General features: G+C 39.5%; 1 protein-coding gene across 1 annotated transcript in view; it reads right to left on the bottom strand.

Annotated features, from left to right (window-relative positions):
• The window catches only part of vipr1b (vasoactive intestinal peptide receptor 1b), a 34,387-nt gene extending 13,538 nt beyond the window's left edge, over positions 1-20,849 (bottom strand). Inside the window, exons 1-5 of the mRNA XM_031850331.1 lie at positions 20,643-20,849; positions 13,632-13,722; positions 11,351-11,461; positions 4,047-4,147; positions 1,096-1,193 (exon numbers count right to left, since the gene is read on the bottom strand). Coding sequence (XP_031706191.1) covers positions 1,096-1,193; positions 4,047-4,147; positions 11,351-11,461; positions 13,632-13,722; positions 20,643-20,696 — 455 coding nt within the window. The 5' untranslated portion in view covers positions 20,697-20,849. The remainder of the gene's footprint in view (positions 1-1,095; positions 1,194-4,046; positions 4,148-11,350; positions 11,462-13,631; positions 13,723-20,642) is intronic.

Genomic DNA, 20,849 nt, shown 5'->3' with positions numbered 1-20,849 from the left:
AGGTTACAAGTCATGCCCTGTATATATTGTCTATTAATTGTCCTGAAGGAGGAAGTATTCGCTATCTAAAGCTGTGATCTCCGTTATCCCCGTAATCAAAACAGTAATGGTCTCCAAGAAGCTTATACGATCAATCCCCGACTCGTGAAATATCAAACGTCATTCTCTCTCATCCACTTTAATCTCCCAACCGCTGCAGACATGTGCCGTCAAAAGATCGAGAGACTGAATTGCAAGAAAGGATCATCAGGTTTAGAAGTATTTGTTTTTTTCTTTTTGCCTTTCAGTTTAACATAAGCCTTGGAGCTGCACTGATCAGATATAATCAAATCCCAGTTCACAGTGTTTGATGTGCCACACTAAAATGTATTAACTGTCATGTTGTCCATATGCCCAGCAGGCCTACCGTCAATGTCATCACGATTTATGGTGAATTGATCATACTAACGCTCTCGGCAGGGTCCTGCAGCGGGGGCTGCTTTTGTTCTTTTTGTTATTTATTCTAGCCTTTTATCCTTCTTCTGACCACTTGAGGCAAGGAAACAGGTTTATTTATCAGGCATTATAAAAGTCAACAGCGCAAAGTGTTCAATACTGCAGGTGGGCGTAATTTAAAACCCTCACCGCCGCCTGGTTACCACAATTTGTGCCGCCATTTTAACTTTTTTTTAGTCAAAACTCTATCAAATTAGAACACACAGACATAACAAACTTAAATTTAGATTGAATGTGACTTACACGTGGTGAATACATGTCCATAAATCTCCTTTCAAATCATAGAAAGACGCTCTTTAAACTGCAGAAGTTGCCTTGGAATCATCACGTTTTTAAGCTTTCTTCATCAGTGATAAAACCGCAAACAGGAACTGCTAACAGCTAATTCAGCATAGTTTTAATGGTGCCAATTTGCCTAAATGTAAACACACAGTATATGCTAAAAAAACAACAACTCAATGGCAATTTATACTTCCTGTTTATAGTCCCAAAAGCATTATGGGAAGCATTATGGGCAACATGCTATTATGTAAATCGTGCAAATTCTTGAACATACAAAAAACGTTATATATGTTCATATCTGACTGTATTCCTACGTACCTGAAGATGCAGAGGATCACAATAGCTGTGGTGAGAGATATGAGGGAAACACTGTGGCCAATGGTGTAGCCAATCTTCACTTGCCAGAAAAACCTGCCCTGAAGAAAAAAAAACAAGTCACAGTTTTGTAAATTAAAAAAAAAAAAAAAAAATCATGAAAATAACTATTTTAAGTGATGGTTTCCAACTTTTACTTTTTACTACAGATACTTTGCATTTTATGATTTTACATCATAAAAAAAACACGAGGTTATAAGATACAATTTACTGTTACATATTAAACTCCCTAATGGTATATAAAGTAAATCAAATTATCTCCGCCTCAACCAATGAATAGTAAAATGTTACTTACACATAATCCAATAATATAATATACTTGACTCTAATAAATCACTCACTCACAGCAGATTTAGTGCTTTTATTTTGATACTTTAAGTACATTTTGCTGAAAATACTTCTGTTCGTTTACTTAAGTTAAGATTTACACTTCCACAAACGCTACATGATGACGAAGATCATGTAATGTCGTTGAAAGGTCCAGAACACCTTCTACTCATGGACATTGAGGTGAGATTGTTGAGCATAAACAAAGCCCAAAATTCATTTTTCAGACCTCTCTCTAATCTTTTGTTTGTCTTACAGTCTAATACTGTATTTTACTGTCCTCTAACAACTAAGCACTGCCGGGCTCCATACAAATACAAATGGATCTGCTGACGTATACTCTAAGCGCGACTGATTTACTGTAACAGCACACTGGATTTTATTTCAGCACATGTGGAGCTTTCCAGAGTAGCCTCACAATGTTGCTGCCATGGCACTGCATGTTTTCTGCTTGATGAAGATGAGATTAAGAGCACTGCATCCTGGGGCACACTGAGGTATCAAGTATGCAGAAAGACGGACATCGAATCCCTTTTAGTGTACTTCACCATCCAGGTCCCTCCTGACTTCCTCTGTGGCATACTAATGAGGCCGCTTCAGAGAGCAGAGTGCCCACCCAGAAAGCTTTTACCACCTGTAGTTCACATCCACTCTTCACCCTGCTCCACCTCCATCAATACAGACAAGATCAGCTCTCTCTGCATTAAAACTGAACTAAATAAGAGCAACATTTGATCTACTTATTCCCTCCCTAACCCTGAAGGCCACATGAACAACCCCGAATTACTCATAATGCAGATAATAGAGGCAGGAATTATGAACTGACTCGGCCTCATCAGTGAAAAGTGTGTTGTGCTTCAAAGACGTGCGCCGTCTTCGGCAAACAATGAAGAACGTTGACTTATCGCTATATTCATTTTAAACACAGTCAGAATATATTTGGTTTTTAGGACGTGCACTCTTTATTTAGGAGCTTGAAGGAACAGTTCAACATGTTTTGGCCAGGGTTCAATATCACTGTCTTGTCTGTGGGTCTCACTGGCTATCATCAATATTTTCAAAACGACTCTGGCTCGAGGATATGTGTAATGTGAAAGGAGTCGCTCTGTTACCAACCAACTGATAAGTATCACCTAACTCTGCAGTTCTCCTGCAGTTCTTTCACCCCAGACAGACACAGTTAGTGACTAATTGCTGAACACAGTGCAGCATTTAGCAGCTAAAGAGACAAATAGATCCCTCAGGAGTTGGTGTGGAGAGTAAATGCTGGACCTGCATATATCAGGTGGCCAGACACCCGTCCAAATGAAAACTAATGTTGCTGCATATCTGCTAGATGTGCATATAGGCAACTTTTTGCTCACAAGTTCACCACATCATCCAAAAAGGAGATCATATTTCAATGTTGTGTTGACAGCTTGTTTCCACTGCTAGCAGGCCTAGCTTAGGTAGACTTAGCAAGATTGGAAATCAAGTCTCCACATTAAAAAGAAGAACCTACCAAACCCTCTCAAGCTACCTAATTAAAATGAAGTTAGGAATTTGATTAGTCCATACAATAACAGAATGTAAAAATGACAATTTGTGGTTTTTACAGAAAGTTCAGTGCATTACATTTATCTTGGCTAACGGGCAATCAGTTGAGACTCTGCACAGACATCCGCTAAAATTTGCAAATTGCTGCGTTACATTTCTGTTTGTGTGTTGTGTGACGGCCCCTCTGTGTGGAGTTTCATGTTTTCCCCGTGGCAGCGTGGGTTCTCTTCGGGTTCTCTTCGGGTTCTCCGGCTTCCTCCCACAGTCTAAAGACATGCAGCTCAGGCTCTAAATTGCCCACAGGTGTGAATGTGAGCGTGAGTGGTCTCTATGTGTTGGCCCTGGGATAGTCTGGAGACCTGTCCAAGGTGTACCCTGTTAGCTGGGATCGGATAACAGGACAAGCGGTTAAAGATAATGGATGGATGGATATAATGTGTTAACTAGTGAGCTTTACAGTTGCTGGTAAACATATTTTGGAGCTTAGAAAAGAGCCAAGCTAGCTGTTTTGTGCTAAGCTAGTTTAGGCTAGGCTAATTAAAGCCAGATAGCACCAGCTCTCTACGTAACACACAAGAGAGGTAGTGACTTTTTAATATAACTCTAGACAATAACGCAAAATAAGCAAATTTCTTACAGTAAATTCTTTAAATAAAACTCATCAGGAGCAAAACACATTTCTTTCTGGATGTCTTGAAATGTGCCGTTTATTCCACCAATACTATAAAAGCCAATGTTTTTCAAAGCCCTAGCATGGAAATAGGCCACAAATGTTTTTTGAGTGTTATGCTGTTGTGTTACTTTTATTTTATTTTACTTTACTAAATCACTGCAATTCATAACAAAAAGGCAAACACTGCAGATTTTCCTATTTTCCTGATAGACTCAACACCCACAGAGAAAAGGGAAGATGTTCTAATTCAATTCTTCCTGCCCACTGGTTCTCGGGATGGTTTCCCACTGTGCTGCCGAGTCCATTCACAATGGGTATCTGTACTGCTGCCTCTCATAGAGGGCCGTGTTTTACTCACATCATCGCTGGTGCTGTTAAGATTGTATCCACAGTTCATGGCGATGTCAATGGGATGCATCTCAGTCCAGCCGTCTGCTGTGCAGGTCTTGGAGAGGTTGCCTGGAGATGGAGATGACATAAAGAGGTCAGAGCCACCCAGGCAGTAGATTTCCCATTTACATGCTCACCAACTTTGTTTGAAATTGGTCCAACACTCCATGTACTGCTGTGAGACGTACTGTGACATTGTCAGTGACCTCATATACTGGGTTGTTGGGTCGCTGCAAAAAAAAAAAAACCCTACAAAACCTCAAACCGCTGTGTGACTCTCTCCCGCTAATGTGAGCCATTACTGACTTGTGCATTATATGTGCCGGCAGAAAGGCACATATAACGAGGACTACTTGAGTAGTTTGTAGGCTTGTTTTCTGACGAACTGGAGTGGGATTTTTGTCCTTTGTATCCAGCTTTTGTTTCTATATTTTCTCTACATCTATTTTTTTTTTTTACCTTTAATTTAGTTTCTACAATATTTTTCTAATTCTTGACTTAACATTGTTGGCACTTAATCGTGACCCTCTCTGCTGGTGATGCAATGTGCTTCACATTTCTTCATTTGTATTAATATTCATTCTCTATCATCACGATTGTGTACAGTCTTTGGCATGTCCTCCTGTTTGCTGTATTTTCTTTTGCTTCTTTTGTGGATTGTTTAAAACGCTCCGTAGTCAAAGCAACTCTGTCTGTAACTAAAATACAAGGAAAAATTGGTAATTGGAAAGATATGATTGCTAACGGATTACTGTAAGAAAACTAAGGTTATCTCTTCCCCCTACATTCAAAATAACCCCCTATTTCTCTGCCAAAGACTTTTTGTACTTAATTGCAGGTGTACCGATCTGAGAGAAGAGCACCAGAAATAGTCTGTCATTTGGTTTATTCATGGGATTTATTAATGGTTTATTCATTATTTGTGGGGTACCGGGGGTTCATGTAAACAGCTTATCCCAAGAGACCTCAACCACAACATGACTGACAGACAAGTGGCTCTGCCTAAACTTAGCCATTTAGAATTAAATGTTATATGCAGGCGATGAGATGTGGAGGGAAGCAGCAGGAGATTGTTGTGTAGAAGTGCTGCTCAGTCAGGAAGAGGTCGTGCGATTGAAATGTCGTGTTTACTACGGTCGCTGCTGGGGTTGTATTTGAGGGGTATGCTGGGATGATGTTTGTGAATTCCCCCTTATTTTGTCTTATTTAGTCCGCAATTCATTCCTTTATTAACCACTTTCATGGATGTGTAGGTTTGGTCCACACCATAAGGCCCATGCCCTATAGGAAGGAACGGGATGAGTCCCCCTAAAGATCCTGAATGGAAACACTGACTGAAGTAGATTTTGAAGTCTTTTCAACAGATTTATTGCTGCATTGCAGAGTGGAAGAACGAGTTCTCCTCAACTCAAGGCCATTTCACAGACAGAGTCTTGCAACGGCTTTAACAGTTTCACACATGACAATCCTTCACAAAGTATTGCTTTGTTTTCATGTGCAGACAGACTGTATATAAGAAGTGGACTGAGTCACTGTGACCTCACCCATTGATTTGTGGACTGCCATTTTAAAGTCCTGAGTTCGCCATTTTGGCAGTCGCCATTTTGTTTTTTGAAAGTAGAAGTGACACGAAAGATATTTGACCTAAACATTTAACATAAATGAAAATTTGGATCCCTTTGGTTATAGCTTTTATTTTTAGACCACGACATTTCCGAAATTTGGTCTGAGGAAGATGACATGCTTTTATTTTGTTCTGCTAAACAAATCAAACATCATTTAAAGTGAAAAAGAGAGGAATAAGGACATCCCTCCAAGCTGGGTTACTGTCACCTGAGACAACATTTATTTTCACATCAGCTGTCATTAAAAACTAAATCTACAGTAAAGTTAAGTAAAAGTCAGGTTATTCCTGCTCGACATCACTCATTTTCATTGATGAGCAGTGGAGGAAACATTTTTTTTCACTCTAGCTTTGTTTTTCTCTGACCATCTCTGTGGAAAACCTGTCAATAAATTGAGTGAAACATATCCAGTAGTGCTCAGAGATACAGGAAGGGGATGATTGATTAGACATGAGTGATGACTGCATGTTTTCAGATTTGGTTTCTTGTTGTAACGGGTAAAAAGAGCTTTCTCAGTATTTGTCTCCGTCTACCTGGAAACTCAATACACAGACGATTTATACAGTTTCCCTAATAGGTTTCTGACAGTTGCAATAGATTCCAATCATGAGTCAATGTACTCTCCATCTACTAGATTAGGAGAAAACATTCATTATAAAAAAACCTTTTCCTAAGCATTAGTGGTAAAAGGATAAAACTAGAAGTCTACACAACCCAGCAGCTCTGTAAGGCTGACGACAAAATAATCTGACTCACCGGATGTCGACTGTATCAGTCCACCACTGGCCGCCATCTCATTCTACTCTTCTTCTCCTATTTTGCAAGGGCACTAGTGGTGTAACGGACCAACAACAACTAGCAGGAAACACCAAGTACAGCTGAGGCTGATGACATTGTCATTGGTTTTGCAGGTATGTGGTCATAAAGCAAAGTATTTGGAAGCTCAGCAGACATATCAACCTGCCATCAGGGCCAGAGTTTGTGAAGAGATTGCAATTCAGAAAGTGAGTCAGAAAGAAAGAGGGAGCTAAACTTTGAGTACAAAAGAGTTTTACTGTAGTTTTTAGAGTTTTAGAGAGATTTATCTGAGCTCTGTCTGTTTGTCTCTCCAGCAGAGTTTATGTCAAGCTGTCTCTGTTTCATTATATTTGCCTTGAGTCTTTTTAGCGGCGCAGCCTTCACAGGAGTTAATCAAACCTTCACCGAGTCCCTTTTTCCATTATTGAGATTTTACGAAGCACATTACTTTCGCAGTAGGTTTCCAAAAAGAAACCCATGTATTTTTTATTTTTTCTAACATTAAAGTTGTGAGTAACACAAAGACACTTTTCTATACTATGATTGTAGATGCAAAGCATATATAACACTCAGACGAGCAGACTAAGTCTGCTCTCACAACAAAGGATTGATTGCTGTGATGTCGGCCGAGCTGAGAAGTTTAACACTAAATGAGACTGGCAAGAAAAACTTTAGTTGTAAAATGGCACAGAAATAATGAATTGCTGAATATTCTCATGCTGAAAACATGAAAATGTATGTGTATTGTTTGTCATGTTGTATGGAAAAAATAAAAAATAAAAGTATTCCAAAATGACAACCCTCCATGTGTCAAATGGCCAATGTCCAGGGATGTTAAGTGAAAAAATGGATTTGCTTAGTTGCTACCGACAAGTGTTATTGGTAATCACAAAATGCACTATAAATGCAAATGTCAACATATTGCTCAGACCATTAATCACTGTGAGAACATAACATTTAAACATGCAAAATAAACAAACTGTCTTTCCCACTGTACACATCATTTAGTAGATTATGTAAGTATGACAGACGAGGCAGTTGTCAACTATCTACTCAGTTCTGCCTCAGTGGGAAATAAAGAGCTCAGAGTGATAATTGATGTGTTCATTCTTCATTCATTCTGAGCGAAGAAGAATCAGACTACAGATTACAGGGAAAAAAAGTGCTTGTTCGGTACAAAGTTTTGGAGCTCTTATGGCTCCCAATTAGATGAGGATATGACGCCACCTCACAAAGAAATTGTTCTAATTACCTACAATACATATAGTGGTAAAAGTGTCTTTGATACTGACGTGTCCAATTGAAAACCGCTATCACAGAGCAGTTTACTAAAAACTCAAACCCTAAGTGGTGGTCTATCATCATCATCATCATCATCATCATCATCATCTCACAATTTCATTCAAACCACTTTTTTGAATGATTTTTGCCATCTATTTTTTTGCCTCTTCCACGCTGCCATGTTCGGTTTTAAAATAGATCCTGTCACATTTCCCCATGACTCCAATTTTCAGTTTGACACTCTGAGATGCTAATGTCTGTATGAGCGCAGTAACACTCCCAGAAGCGCAAGAAAATTCACATCTATGCGTGCACAAAATGGCTCTGGGGAGAAAGACCATATTTCAAAATTTCACTGGCTGTTTAAGAGGTGATGGAGCTGCTTTTTTTTTTTACACCAATAGAATATGAAAAAGGTATGTGGCAGCAGCAGAATTTCAGGTTCTGGGATACAAAAAGAAAAGAAATGTATGGAAAAAGTTGCAGGAGAAACTTACAAGTTAATCATGATTTACACCGTATCATAATTTTAAAGAAACACAAGTATGGTTAAACATTAAAAACATGATACCACTCTCATGTCCATTAAATATGAGCCCCATTAGGTGGATTCAAGGGAAAACAATATTTAGGATTAATTCCCCATTTTATTGTATCTTGAGGTGGAAGAAAGTTCAGTCTTGAACTGTGAGAACCAGACAGAGGTGCACAGTAAGAGAAGCAAAAATAGACACAGAGAGGGAAATTACAATGTGCATTTACATCAAAGAGTCTGAAGCTTTTGTCTTTCTGCAAATATTCCCAATTTAGTATCTTATTCATCTCATTAGAGGGTCGTGTGGTCTGTACAGTATATATTCCCCAGTGAGATGGTAAAAGCCCCATCAGTTATGAATAGTTGGATTATAGCACATCTCCCGTTCAGGGGGAAACGATGAGCACTGACATGCTGGGTCATAGAGTCAGAGGCACAAGAGGAGCAGGTAAAATGCTGGAGGGGAATAGTCCAGAGGTGTTGGAAAGAAGAAATTGATATTCAACAGCAGAGATATCTGAAATTGACTCTTTGAGAGGAGGGGAAAGGATATGAAGGACTGGTTTGGGTCAGGCAGCATCGCAGAAAACTGGAGTTCATGCCGATCTGCACCACAGTCCACCATGATGTGATGTGTGTTTGATTCAACAACCGACATTCAAGTCGAGTTTACAGTCAGTCAGCACAGCAGGCAAAGAAACCCCCGTAATATTTACTCTGGCTTTTGCTCCTAGTGCAGGTTCAGCCTGCAATACTGCCAACTTCATTTTGAATTTGCTTGAAAAAGTCTCACTATGTGTAGAGCATAAGAGTAGTACAAAAAGAAAAAAAAACATCTAAATGGCAATAACCAGTTAAACTCAAAAGCTGGACAATAAAAAATGAGATATGATGGAGGTTTGTTTCAGAGTGCAGCAGCCACAAGGTTGTAAATATGGTCACCCCTTGAAATTGGACAATAAGTGATAACAGCAGGTGTCTGATGATGGAGGGAATGAGAGGTCTTAAGGCAAATAGTGGCATTAAAGGTCAAACATATCATGGGGAGGTGGCAAATATGGTCTCTAAAAAACATCTTGAACATACAGGAAATCACCAGAGAGGGGTCACAATGTATACACTCCAGATGAAAAGTAAAACTACTCCCATGTCTGTACGTTTAATATGAAACTACAGCCAGCAGCCGGCTAACTTAGCTTAGCACAAAGACTGGAGGCAGAGGGAAACAGCTAGCCTGGCTCTGTCCAAAAGTAACAAAATCTGCTTTAAGAGGGCCGCTAAAGCTGACAGGTTTTATTTAGTTTGTTTAATACGTACAACAACAGTGTGAAAACAATTTAAATGTTGTGTTTTAACAAGGTTAAAGATGGTTGTATGATGCACTAATGTGGTATCCAGTTCAGGAGTGGTAAGGTGTCTTATAGTGTCTGCCTCCTTCTCATCCCTAAAATGACGTTGAGATGCAGAAGAAAGAAATCACCATTTATACAAAGGAGTGACCAGAAGGAAATGTCTATTCATCAGTAACTGAGCAACGCCAAGCCTATATCACTACCAATGTCCAAAAAAAACAGTCAAACAAATGTGTTTCGAAGACGTCATCTGTTGGGACTTCACTAACTGAAAGTTTCTACCCACTATAGAGAGCAGCGCAGCATGATGTCGTGATTCATGGCAGCGGTCAAACAGATCGATGGTGACGTCAGTGTCATTTTCTTTTATTCACCAAGGCTCCAGAGTCAAGAATAGAGGCTGTTGTGGTACACTGAAGAAGAAAAGCAAGTCCCAGGTTGCTGAGAGATCAAAAGGTTTGATTATGCAGGTATTTGCCATGTGCGATTTAAGTCCTTGAAAGTTTGCAGGCAACGGAGGAGTTGACGCGGCGAGAGTGACAAACAAGGACGCAAGCTTTTCAAAGAAAGGGAAGGCAAATGAAGATTTAATTAAAATATTCTCAGTGATCTAAAATGTATCAAGAATAATATCAAACCCTGTAAATGCAGTAGACAGAGTTGAAAAGATCGAAGGATGTCTTGGTCGACAAAAAGGCGATTCAACAAAACACAATCTCAAAGTGTCTTTCTTTTGTTTCTTAGGTTAGTGAATCATCTCTCTTCCTGCCCTCTCTCGCCTGTGCTTGTTCCAAAACAACGGTTTCGGGATGAGCTGGATTCCTCCTTGTTTTCTTAGACCCCGACTGTAATCTGTGGCTGAGTTTACGTGCACATGTTTTTAAATCTGGCCCACGTAACGGCTACATACCGTTTACAGTAACCTGGATTAACTTGTTATCTTGGGTTTGAGGTAGCTGGAGAACTAACAATAAATAGCACAAACATGTGATCTCTTTTTTTAATGCACCACACAGTTCATACGGTCAGCGCTGTTATGGATAATTGTTTTATCAGAACATTGACGATAAGGCGCACTGGTATAGAAGAGTAGCAGGGCGGTCTATTATTCTCGCTCTTTGAATTGATGACAAATGTAAAAAGATGTTAAATTTTACAATTGATTCTTGTAAATACCAACGATGTCATGATGCTCTTCATGAGGCTCATGAATTGACATTGTTCGCCCCGGGCTTTCTGTAGGGTTTCTAATCATGTTCTGATGTCCACAGGAGGTGATGGAGAAACCACCATGTTTGATAGCTTTAAAATGTCCATTTGCATGCAAGCAACACATTAAATCTTCAGTCAGTATCTACCCAAAGGCTTGATTGTATGCAAATCCACTTCATATCAAAATATATAAATGTATTGACCAGCCCTGAGCTAATAGCAAAAGAAACTGACAGCACAACTTTCAGTTTCGGCACCTAAAAGTTTGTTTGCCTCAAAATAAATGACTCCACTCATACAGTTTGATTAAACAACAGATATTTACACCAAGAAAATTGTCATTTCCTTCCTTGAATTAATTTTACCATGCAACATTTATCCATTTTTGATACAATGATAGATACATATAACAGAGAACACGTTCTTCATGCATGTTGTATTTACATCGGGTAAAGGAGGACGCGTTTACCTTTGTGCTCGTCGCTGAAGTAACTGAAGTAAGTGGGGCAAGTTATGGTAACGACCTCTCCGACTCTGGCTGAAGGCCAACAGGCGATGATATCCCACATGCCTTGGCAACCTGCCAGGGAGGAGACAGTACCATTAACATGGCATCACTCATATCATGACGGACAAACACATACATGCTTAAATCATGTGCTTAACACAGCAGGATTCTTTCCGTTTTGATCCAGAGAGAAAAAGATAATCGATATGTTGGTTCACGTTACACATTTGGTACAACATTCTGAGTTCATCCATATTCTCTAATTTCAATTAACTGCTTTAAATCCAATTCAAAGACCGTTAGTCACTCATATCTGTGCAGGCTGGTTGGAAACAATGTCAAACTCCAAAATATGCTGCACTTTTATAGAATCACTTCTATTTTTTGTGACTGTTGTGTATTTCCATTTATTCAAGGCTCATTTTTATAATTCAGAAAACCTTTTAATCCTTAATTTTATTTTGGTCAAATTTAAGTCCCCAATCTCACTTCCTTTTCCACGAGCATTCGGCTAAAGAGTGAAAGCTGCACCACCACTAACCCTGGTCGTATTGTCTCCTCTGACACCGCGTCTACCGAGGCATCTTACATAGGACAGGTTTGTTTGTGACTAAATGTAGAATCACACTCCTATTTTGCAGTTTACAGCAATCGAACACTTTCTTTGCAATCTTTTCTGTATTTGAAATTTAAGTCAGAACACCGTGCAGTTTGAAATAAAAACACAAGTGACGAACCATTTCTAACACAGATTGATTGAGACAATTTCTGTCAGAGTGTAGACAGCTTCTTCTTTAGTTCTGCACAATGATGTGTGTGTGTGTGTGTGTGTGTGTGTGTGTGTGTGTGTGTATCTAGTGCTACTTTAACGTTGGACACCCGAATGCATGAACTCTCAAGAAATAGTTATTTCTCTGCCTGTTCTCTTTCATGAACGCAAAGGAATTGCAGGACCATCTCTATATTCAAAATGTTGCATAACCACAGTCTGTGAACGTATGGTTCCTCACGTATGCACACACTGCTAATTCATTTATTAGTGATGTGACATGTGAGAGCTACCTTCCTGTTGAGGAAGCAGATAGGGAAAAGAGAGATGAGGGTCATTGCAGAGATAAGGAGGAGCACTGTTTGTGTATATTCACTTAATGCACTCTGCAGTGTGTACAGTACCTAATATGTTTTAAATGAGCCCATATGGAGATATTACTGTGTATTTCTGAGGGATGTTTATTCAGAGTAGAGGTCAGACTCTATACTATTTTATATGTTTCACTTACTCCTGCCGATACAGTGGGTGAACCATGGATGTTCAACTCTCACTTCACTCCTCTATGACAGACACTGATGTTATCATTAAATACTTTCATGACCTAAATATCCAATCATAACGTCCTTCAAGGTTATGTTAATGTTAATGTTTTAACCTGACGATGTCATGTCCATCAGGAAATAGTGCTTCCCGCACTGGCTTTAATGGCTCTGCACGCTCACACAGGTGTTTTTAAATCACTGTGGCTGATTAGACCTCCATTCAGGCCCACGATGCAATGCTCAATATTTTATAGATGTGAATATTACAACTCTGTGACACTACGCCTGTCAGGGATGATGAAAAATTAGGATGATTCCAAAGTGTCTCTGCCAAATGAAAGCACTCGTTATTCTGCTTTGACTTCAGTTTGGGAGATAATCACGCTTTTACTTCCAACTACAAATCCTTTATGCAAATTGTTGCAGTCGAGCGGTATGGGTTAGGGTTAGTCTTTCACCACACGCAGCATCTTTGCCTCAAACTATTTTTTGTCTGTTAGGGAGTAGTGTAAGAATGAACAAGGGAGTGATCGTGGACTCAACAGAGGTCTTAAAATCTGTACAGCAATAAAAATGGTGAAGGTGTAATTTGTCCCATCGTATAAGGTGCAAAAACAACCAACAGAAGACTTGGGAGATGTCATTCAAACAAAGTTACACCCACAAACTCCTGAGAAAAAGTCTCATGGGTGCAAAAAGTGATAAAAGCCACCCTTCAACTCTGACTGCGATATGGTTACTTTACGTTAAACTAAAACGTGATTGTAATAGTCGTCTGCGGTAAAATGAGCAATTGTATTTCTGCCAGCTATAATAGTGCTTCATCTATAAACTGCCACACCGTATCACCTTACCTCACTTCTTATTTCCTCTAAATAGCCTAAACACCCTAAACAGAGAGAGGAAAATGTTTTTTTTTTAGATTGACCTGAAGAGACGTTCCCAAAGGAGGTATCCTCACAGCGCTCTCTCTCCAGCTCGATCTCGTTCACCACGTCACACATCTGCACCGACAACACCTGTGGAAGAGGCAGAAAGCACTTTTAGGTGTCAAGAATCAAACATGCTTCCATCACACCGCAATTAGGCGCTGAAAGAATTCATTTTCGGTGAGGTTGAGGCTGGCCGACGGGTTACAGCCCAGTGAATATGTGCCAGTAAATATTTTATTCAGCATTTCCCTCGAGCACATTCCTGCAGCGATGGCCTCTCATGCCATGTTTTCCTATTACAGCGAACCCCCGGCTAATAATACACAGAAATGTTCTGAAATCCCTCTTGCCTGGCAAATAGATGCTATCATGGAAATGGATTAGGATGTGGAGAAGGGAGCCACTGAGTAATCTACTGCGATTGTTCATCTGTGTCAACAAAAGGCTGAAAAATGCGGGCTGACAGCCGCATGGCGGAAAGCCAGTGGGTCAATGAAAATGTGTAAGACGAGCGCCGAGGAGCTTGAGAAGGTCAGTGGAGATGGAGAAAGAGAGAGCAAATTCATGAACTCCCAAGAAGGAGCTTTACCCTGCTACCAAAGCTACAACACATACAAGACTCAAGGCAGCAAAAGGTCAAAGAAGAGAAGAGCGATGCAGCCTAAAAGCGCATAAGATATTAATACAATTCGTGTTCTGCTAATTGGTCCTTGTAGATGTCTTTAGTTGTCCGTTTTATGAGCCGCCACCACCAAGGTGCAGCTGTCAAACACAAAATGATCCTCATCAATCATCCACAAATGCCCCGTTTAGTCCAGGGTTGAGCTCCCAATACAACCGACACTGATGTAAACAGCAGTCTGTAGCACACTGCTCACCTCCGATAAGACGAACACACCAAACTGTATTTATTAAAAAAAAGGACACCTTTGAGAGCAACAGCAACGCTCTTGTTCTTAATGTCTCTCACAGCCTTGTTGAGCATATGCATGGTAGTGTAATGAGTCAATGTGATGAGGCAGAATAAACCCAGAAAAACGCTTTGTTCATCATTTACAACCAGGAGTAAGTGTACTATCTAGCAAGCCTGTTGTACTTCTTGATATCTTTTGGTGCAGGAATATTTACGAGCACACGAACACGTCAACACAAAATAGAATGTCTGCAAGGAGCAGATGATGCAGCGCTAATTCAGACACTCAATTCCAACAGTGTTACAGTCACCTGACATGGAGAATATGTAGAAAGGTTGTTGTTTTTTATCAAATTATTGAAATTCAATTGTTTTTTGCTTGTAAAAAAAAAAAAAAAAAGACAATCCTGGTAAAAAATGAATAAATATGCAGAATTTGTTACTGAATCAATGCATGAATCAAAGATATAACATATCAACTTTGAAGAACAAGTGGAGATGAGCTGGTATATGTACAGCTGGGCTGATTACATATACAGAAAATGGCCATGAACAAGTTTGGAAAAGCAGATTGTGAAGCATGTGCAGAATTTGACACGAGATGTTTTCACATTCATCTGCTGAAGTTTCTCTGTGCTCAACTTTTAAGTTGTGTACGAACGAGTATGACTTTGTGACATCTAAATGTGAGATCTAAAGAGAGATCTCGTGTCCAGTGGTTCAACTTTTGAAATATTTGCATATTCATCAATTCCGGGTTATTTTTTTAAGACAGAGGAGTAGAAGTAACTTTAGGAATTTCAAACTATGTAATTGAACTAGTTTTGCTTCAAACCACATCAATGAAAATATAAATAAAGGTCCCCAACATGCAATTTGTTAGCACGTCCATAAGTGACGTTTCAAACTAATGCTCTTCTTTACACTCATCAGTAACTTCAACAGAGACGCCATCTTTTTAAATACATAAGCTCTGGTCACATGACAGTCACGTTATATTAGCAGTGCACCATCCAATCCACACAAAAACGCCCAGTTATGTTGCATATAAGAAAAGTCCGATTTATACATATAATATACAAAAATGTAAGGGTAAAGGTAAGAATTGTGCAGTTCATAAGAATAACATCAGGCCAGTAGCTGCCATACCTTCTATATACAGTATATTGAATAGGTGTCTATATTGGAAATGTCCCTAAAACATAAAGTAATAAGAATCTACAATAAAGAGCCCAAAGATAATCACAAGGAAACAACATCTACATCCGGAGTAACCAATGGTACAAAAATAATTTCACAATACTGATCACTATAAATCCAGAGTCAGAAATCCTTCTAAATAGTTATCCAAAATAGTCCTCTCCTCAGGAGCAGACAGTCACTTTTGTGTCCTCTTCGAGGACATATGACAGCCTCGATGCCAGTAAATGGACAGCTACTGGACTTGCTGCATCATGATTACGAATGGCACTTCTGTGTTCAGGTTTGGGCTCTCGTTGTTTTTCCAATATATATGAGGCCGCATCAGAAACAAGTTACAAGCAGAGTATTTTATATGATACGAATGTGCTGTTTACTTACAAGCATTACACCATTGCATCAAGGGCAACAGTTACCTGTAGGTAAACAACAGAAATCTATGCCATACCTCCATGTTATCACTTCTCAACACAACATTTCAGAGCCTCAGTCATTGCCTCACTCACTCTCTCCCCCCCTCTGATGAGGTCATCTTGACACTATCACAACCAACAGAACTTTGCTCACAGGAGTCTCTGCCTGCAATGGAAAAATCCAACATATCCTGAAGTAATAGCAGTAGCGCAGGTCGGGAGGCAGGAGATTAATCTGCAAACATTATCCGTGCAGAGCAACACGGATGGAGGAGGAAATCTCATGTTGGTCAGACCCTTTGGTAACCTTATTTTTGATTAGCATGAAATTGATTATCGGGCAGCGTAACAGCGGCGCACTCAAGACGGGATTTAAGTCTAAAAGACCCACAGAGGGTAAGGTAATACTTTGAGAATGTTCTACAACCTGGTCTATCAGTGAGTTTTGTCTCTGTGTGCTATATGATATAACATCAGCACTGTAATGCTAATATCTAGGAGAGCTACTGTTACATTATTGAAGTTTGATTAATAAAAATGATATTATAAATAAATATATTATTAACGATAAAATCAAGGAGGGCGACTGCTCCAGGTGCCACATAAGCTCGTTATTTTTGGTGATTTCGTTGATTGCACATTTGTTAGGGAATTTGCACTTTAAAGGAAGGAAGGAAGGAAGAAGGGTCCTGTTGTAGAAGGTCACTGAAGGTCTAGTTTTAGGATCTTTACTATTTATATTTTTAACTTAAATTTCATGCTGTTTATAGGCCATAGCAGAGTAAGTGTGGGCCACTCTGTAAAACTCTTAACATTAGGCTATAAACGAACTACACCACAGTCGCATGACTTCACATCTAAGATAAAGGTGGACTAGTCAGCACGATGACATTTAGTAGTGTCATTAAACCCCTCGTTAGCATTTTTACGACACATAAAGCTTCAAAATTCAAGTAAAGTATTAACCGACATATTTTATGTCGTAAAACAAAACATTTCTTAAGATTTTGTTCACCGTAGTCCTAATTTTAGGCATCTAACCAAAAACACATTTTAAAAAAAACATTGACTTTGAGACAAGGGAACCAGAAGCGCAAAAATGTGTACAGTGTTTAGCTACTAACTTTGCTAAACACCGGGTGAGCAGCTTTAGATACTGAATAGATATTTCCCCTTTGAGCTGGTGGAAGACCAAAAACAGAGCTAAAAGGAGAGTGAATATTGGACTTATTTTGGGCCAGAAACCAGACTCCAAATAAATGCTATTGGTTTTCACTGGATGTGAAACGAGACAATTGTTTGCTAACATGTCAGCCTTATCGACGTTCAGCTTGTTACACTGCCCCCTAGTGGCCAAAAACAGCAAAGAAAATAGGTGTAGCCACAGTAGGAAAAGCAGAGGTGTAAATAATTGAATCAACAATGGCTTCCTCCTTTATTTGACATGCTGACTCATTGTCACACTTGAATATAACGGAGCCATCGTTAGTAACACCTGTGCTTCTTTTCCTATGACAGGTCAAAATGTCTGCTGTGAAAAAAAGGCCTCATCATGATGCGTGTGTTGTGTGTGGAACACTTCAATGAAGACATTTTAAAATTAAGGCACAGACTGGGTTTTCTCTCTAAACTAACAAGCTAACAACCCAGATTTACAGTTTGATTTGATATAAAGTGGGGCGTTGTTTTCATTTCTTCTGGCTTCTGGGAAATACAAACCAGTGGCAACAAACCTGTAGTTCCCCTAATGCTGTGTAAACAGTAGAAAAACTGGAACAAAGTCCCTCATCAGGATCAAGCTCTCTTCATTGCATGGATAGTTTATTAGTTCATATATACTAAGCCTGTATATTGTGAATAGAGCCAGAACACACAAAGAGGGAGACCAATGATAACAAAATAACAACATTTCCTCATGTATGAAGATACAACAGACAGGAAGAAAAGGTCCTGTCCTGGTGATTTATGCTCGAGCTTAAAACGCTGATGACAAATATGAAGTACCAGTTAGATAGGTTGAAAACTTATAATTGATGAAATCAATACTTTGGACAGCCATGATTTTTACTGTAGTGGGCAATAAATTAAAATGTCAATCCCAAACTATACAGATGATAAGTGGACCTCTGCAAAGCCTTGGGGACACACATAGTGTCTCCATGAGCAAAACATCCCATAAATACCTGCCAGCTTTGATAGCTTGTTAGCACAGAGCTCATCACGACGGCTGCCAGGCTCGTTGCTTCGGGTTTTTTTTTAGTGATTGCTGTCATTTCAAGAGGCTGCCGGTCTTGCTTTGTTTGAGTACGAGATAACGATCAAATAAAAACCGAGCCAAGCTGACAGGAAAATGAAAGAAGAAGCTTGTGTGTGTGCGTGGCCACACAATGCAGAGTAATGTGTTTATCCCCATCCCACGCTTCACTGGGGAGCAACATCTACATCGTGCGTGTAACTTGTCAGCCTCATGTGGTTTCACTTGGGGTTCATTAGCCGCTGAGCCGAGTGTGAAAATTGGGCACAATTTGATTAAACACTTTTCCAGCCAAACAAACATCAAGACCGAAATTACCAGTGTGTTAGGTTCCAATAAAAAAATCTCGAAATAGGAATTAGAGGTGAATATTGAATAAACAGAGTCCAAAGTCTGAGCACAGACAGACAGCGATAACTTCTTTCTTTAACTTGTAACTAACATGATGTTTAATAATGAATAAGATATCTGCTAAACTAAGGTATCTGATTATTTCTTTAAAACACATTTTTTGTTGTTTCTTTCGGGTGGTTTCATGTTTGGAAAGAGGCAGGAAGGAGAAGTCATTCTCGCCCACCCTCCTATCTTCTCTTCTCCCATCTGCATAGTGTTAAACAGATAACGGAGACATCCAGCAGCCACCGACATGCACTTTTTAACCACGCATGGGATTTTCTGTGCTCTCAACATCACATTTCCTCATTAGAACTATTGATGAAACGTGTCAGCAGGCACTTAAGACCGTGGAAAGCACAGGGAAGCAACACATCGTCCCTGGCTAAATGTTTTGGTGCCTATAAGAGACATTAAAATATGTCACCAAATGACGTATCTGGTTGATCTTTAAAGCAGACATTTGAGAGTTGTCAGAAGTGAAGAGAAAGACATTTTCACACAGTCGTTTGTATGTTCACAGACTATTCTGCCTGGAAAGAGCTTCAGTGAAGGCCTTAAAGGAAGCCATGCTGAGTGTCAAATTACTAAAATCCACCCAAAGACACATCCAGTACCACAGGCCAAAATGTTTAACTACCTAGAATCAGACTTCTTTTCCATTTTCTTTCACACATTTGTGAAATTGTAACAAACAGCATTGTCATTCCGGATCACTGAAATCCCACTGATGGCCGTCAGAGAGATGCAGAAGTCAGGAGTCGTGCAGCGAGAGGAACAGCAGAGCACTTCTGACATTTCTTAATGGAGATGAAGCCTTTCTGGAAAATAAGACGTAACTGCAGGGGACACCTGGTTTTTAACAAGCCTAATGAAAAGACCAAAAATCCCACAGCAATTTAGGGCAGGCCAATGGGTTTTGTTATCGTGCTACCAGATGGATAATTTCACTTGAAATCCAATAAGTCCCTAAAACAGTGTTTATTGAAGTCCGAAGATCCACACAAGTGTGCACCTCCATGTGCACACAAAAGTCCCTGCAGCAAAGCACTACTGCACTGACGGAAGTGGAAATGCTCAAAGGATTTCCCTCCAATAATCTAAACCCAGAGAGAGCACACATATGAATTTAATAATTGAGAATATAGTTCAGTTAAATTGCTGTGGCCGAGGCTACTTGGGAGAAGAGAGTTGTGAACATATTTCAGCTTGTTCACCAGATACTAATTTACTAGCATATTAAAACAAATAGGCTACTTCTTTCCAATTGAAAAGGCGTCTGATCAACCAATTATCTGATTGTCATTAAAACTGAAAACCAGCAGGTAATAAACCCCTCTGATACAGAGGGATTGACTTCAGACAACATGTTAAAGTGGTATTTCATTTCAAAGATCGGGTATTTAATGACAATCTCACCATTTCAATTTTGAGTTTGGGATGAAATATGTTTCTGAATTCTTAAAGTCAGATGTTTCCGGCAGGAGACATCATGGATTGAGAACATCCATAAAATAAATTTTAAAAAAGTAAAATTGCTTAAAATAGGTTAAAATGCCAGATGATATGTCAGTATAAATACGCAGGGACTAAACACGATTTACATTCACATAGGCAAAATGTGATGTTGCTAAAACAGAAATCCTAAAACAAGCTGAATCATGATTTCCAAACTCATCTGTCTGTCAGAAAGGTTCATCTCGCTCCTGCTCGCTCAGTGTTAGAAGTGGCTTTATGAAAACGAAAAGCCCTTCACTTCAGCGCACTCTTCACCACAAAGACGCTTTTTAAATAAAAGACACAACATTGTTAAATCAAACGACAGACGACTTACTTTTGGCAGATGTCCGTAGAACAGCAATAAGAAGAACAGCTGCGATTTGTCCATCCTGTCTTTCAGTCCGACACTTTTCTTATTAAAGCCTCCTCGATATCTGCAAAAACTCCTTTGTAAACACGTCAAAGTGCGTGTGGAGACAGCGACGCTGTGTTTACGTGCGTTCAGTAGTGTGACATAAACCGCTGCTGCCGCTCCATCGGA

The sequence above is a fragment of the Anarrhichthys ocellatus genome, unplaced genomic scaffold, assembly GCF_004355925.1.
Source record: "Anarrhichthys ocellatus isolate YVR2014 unplaced genomic scaffold, GSC_Weel_1.0 scaffold10, whole genome shotgun sequence".
In the NCBI taxonomy this organism is placed as follows: domain Eukaryota; kingdom Metazoa; phylum Chordata; class Actinopteri; order Perciformes; family Anarhichadidae; genus Anarrhichthys; species Anarrhichthys ocellatus.
This window is presented reverse-complemented; position numbering and strand designations above follow the sequence as displayed.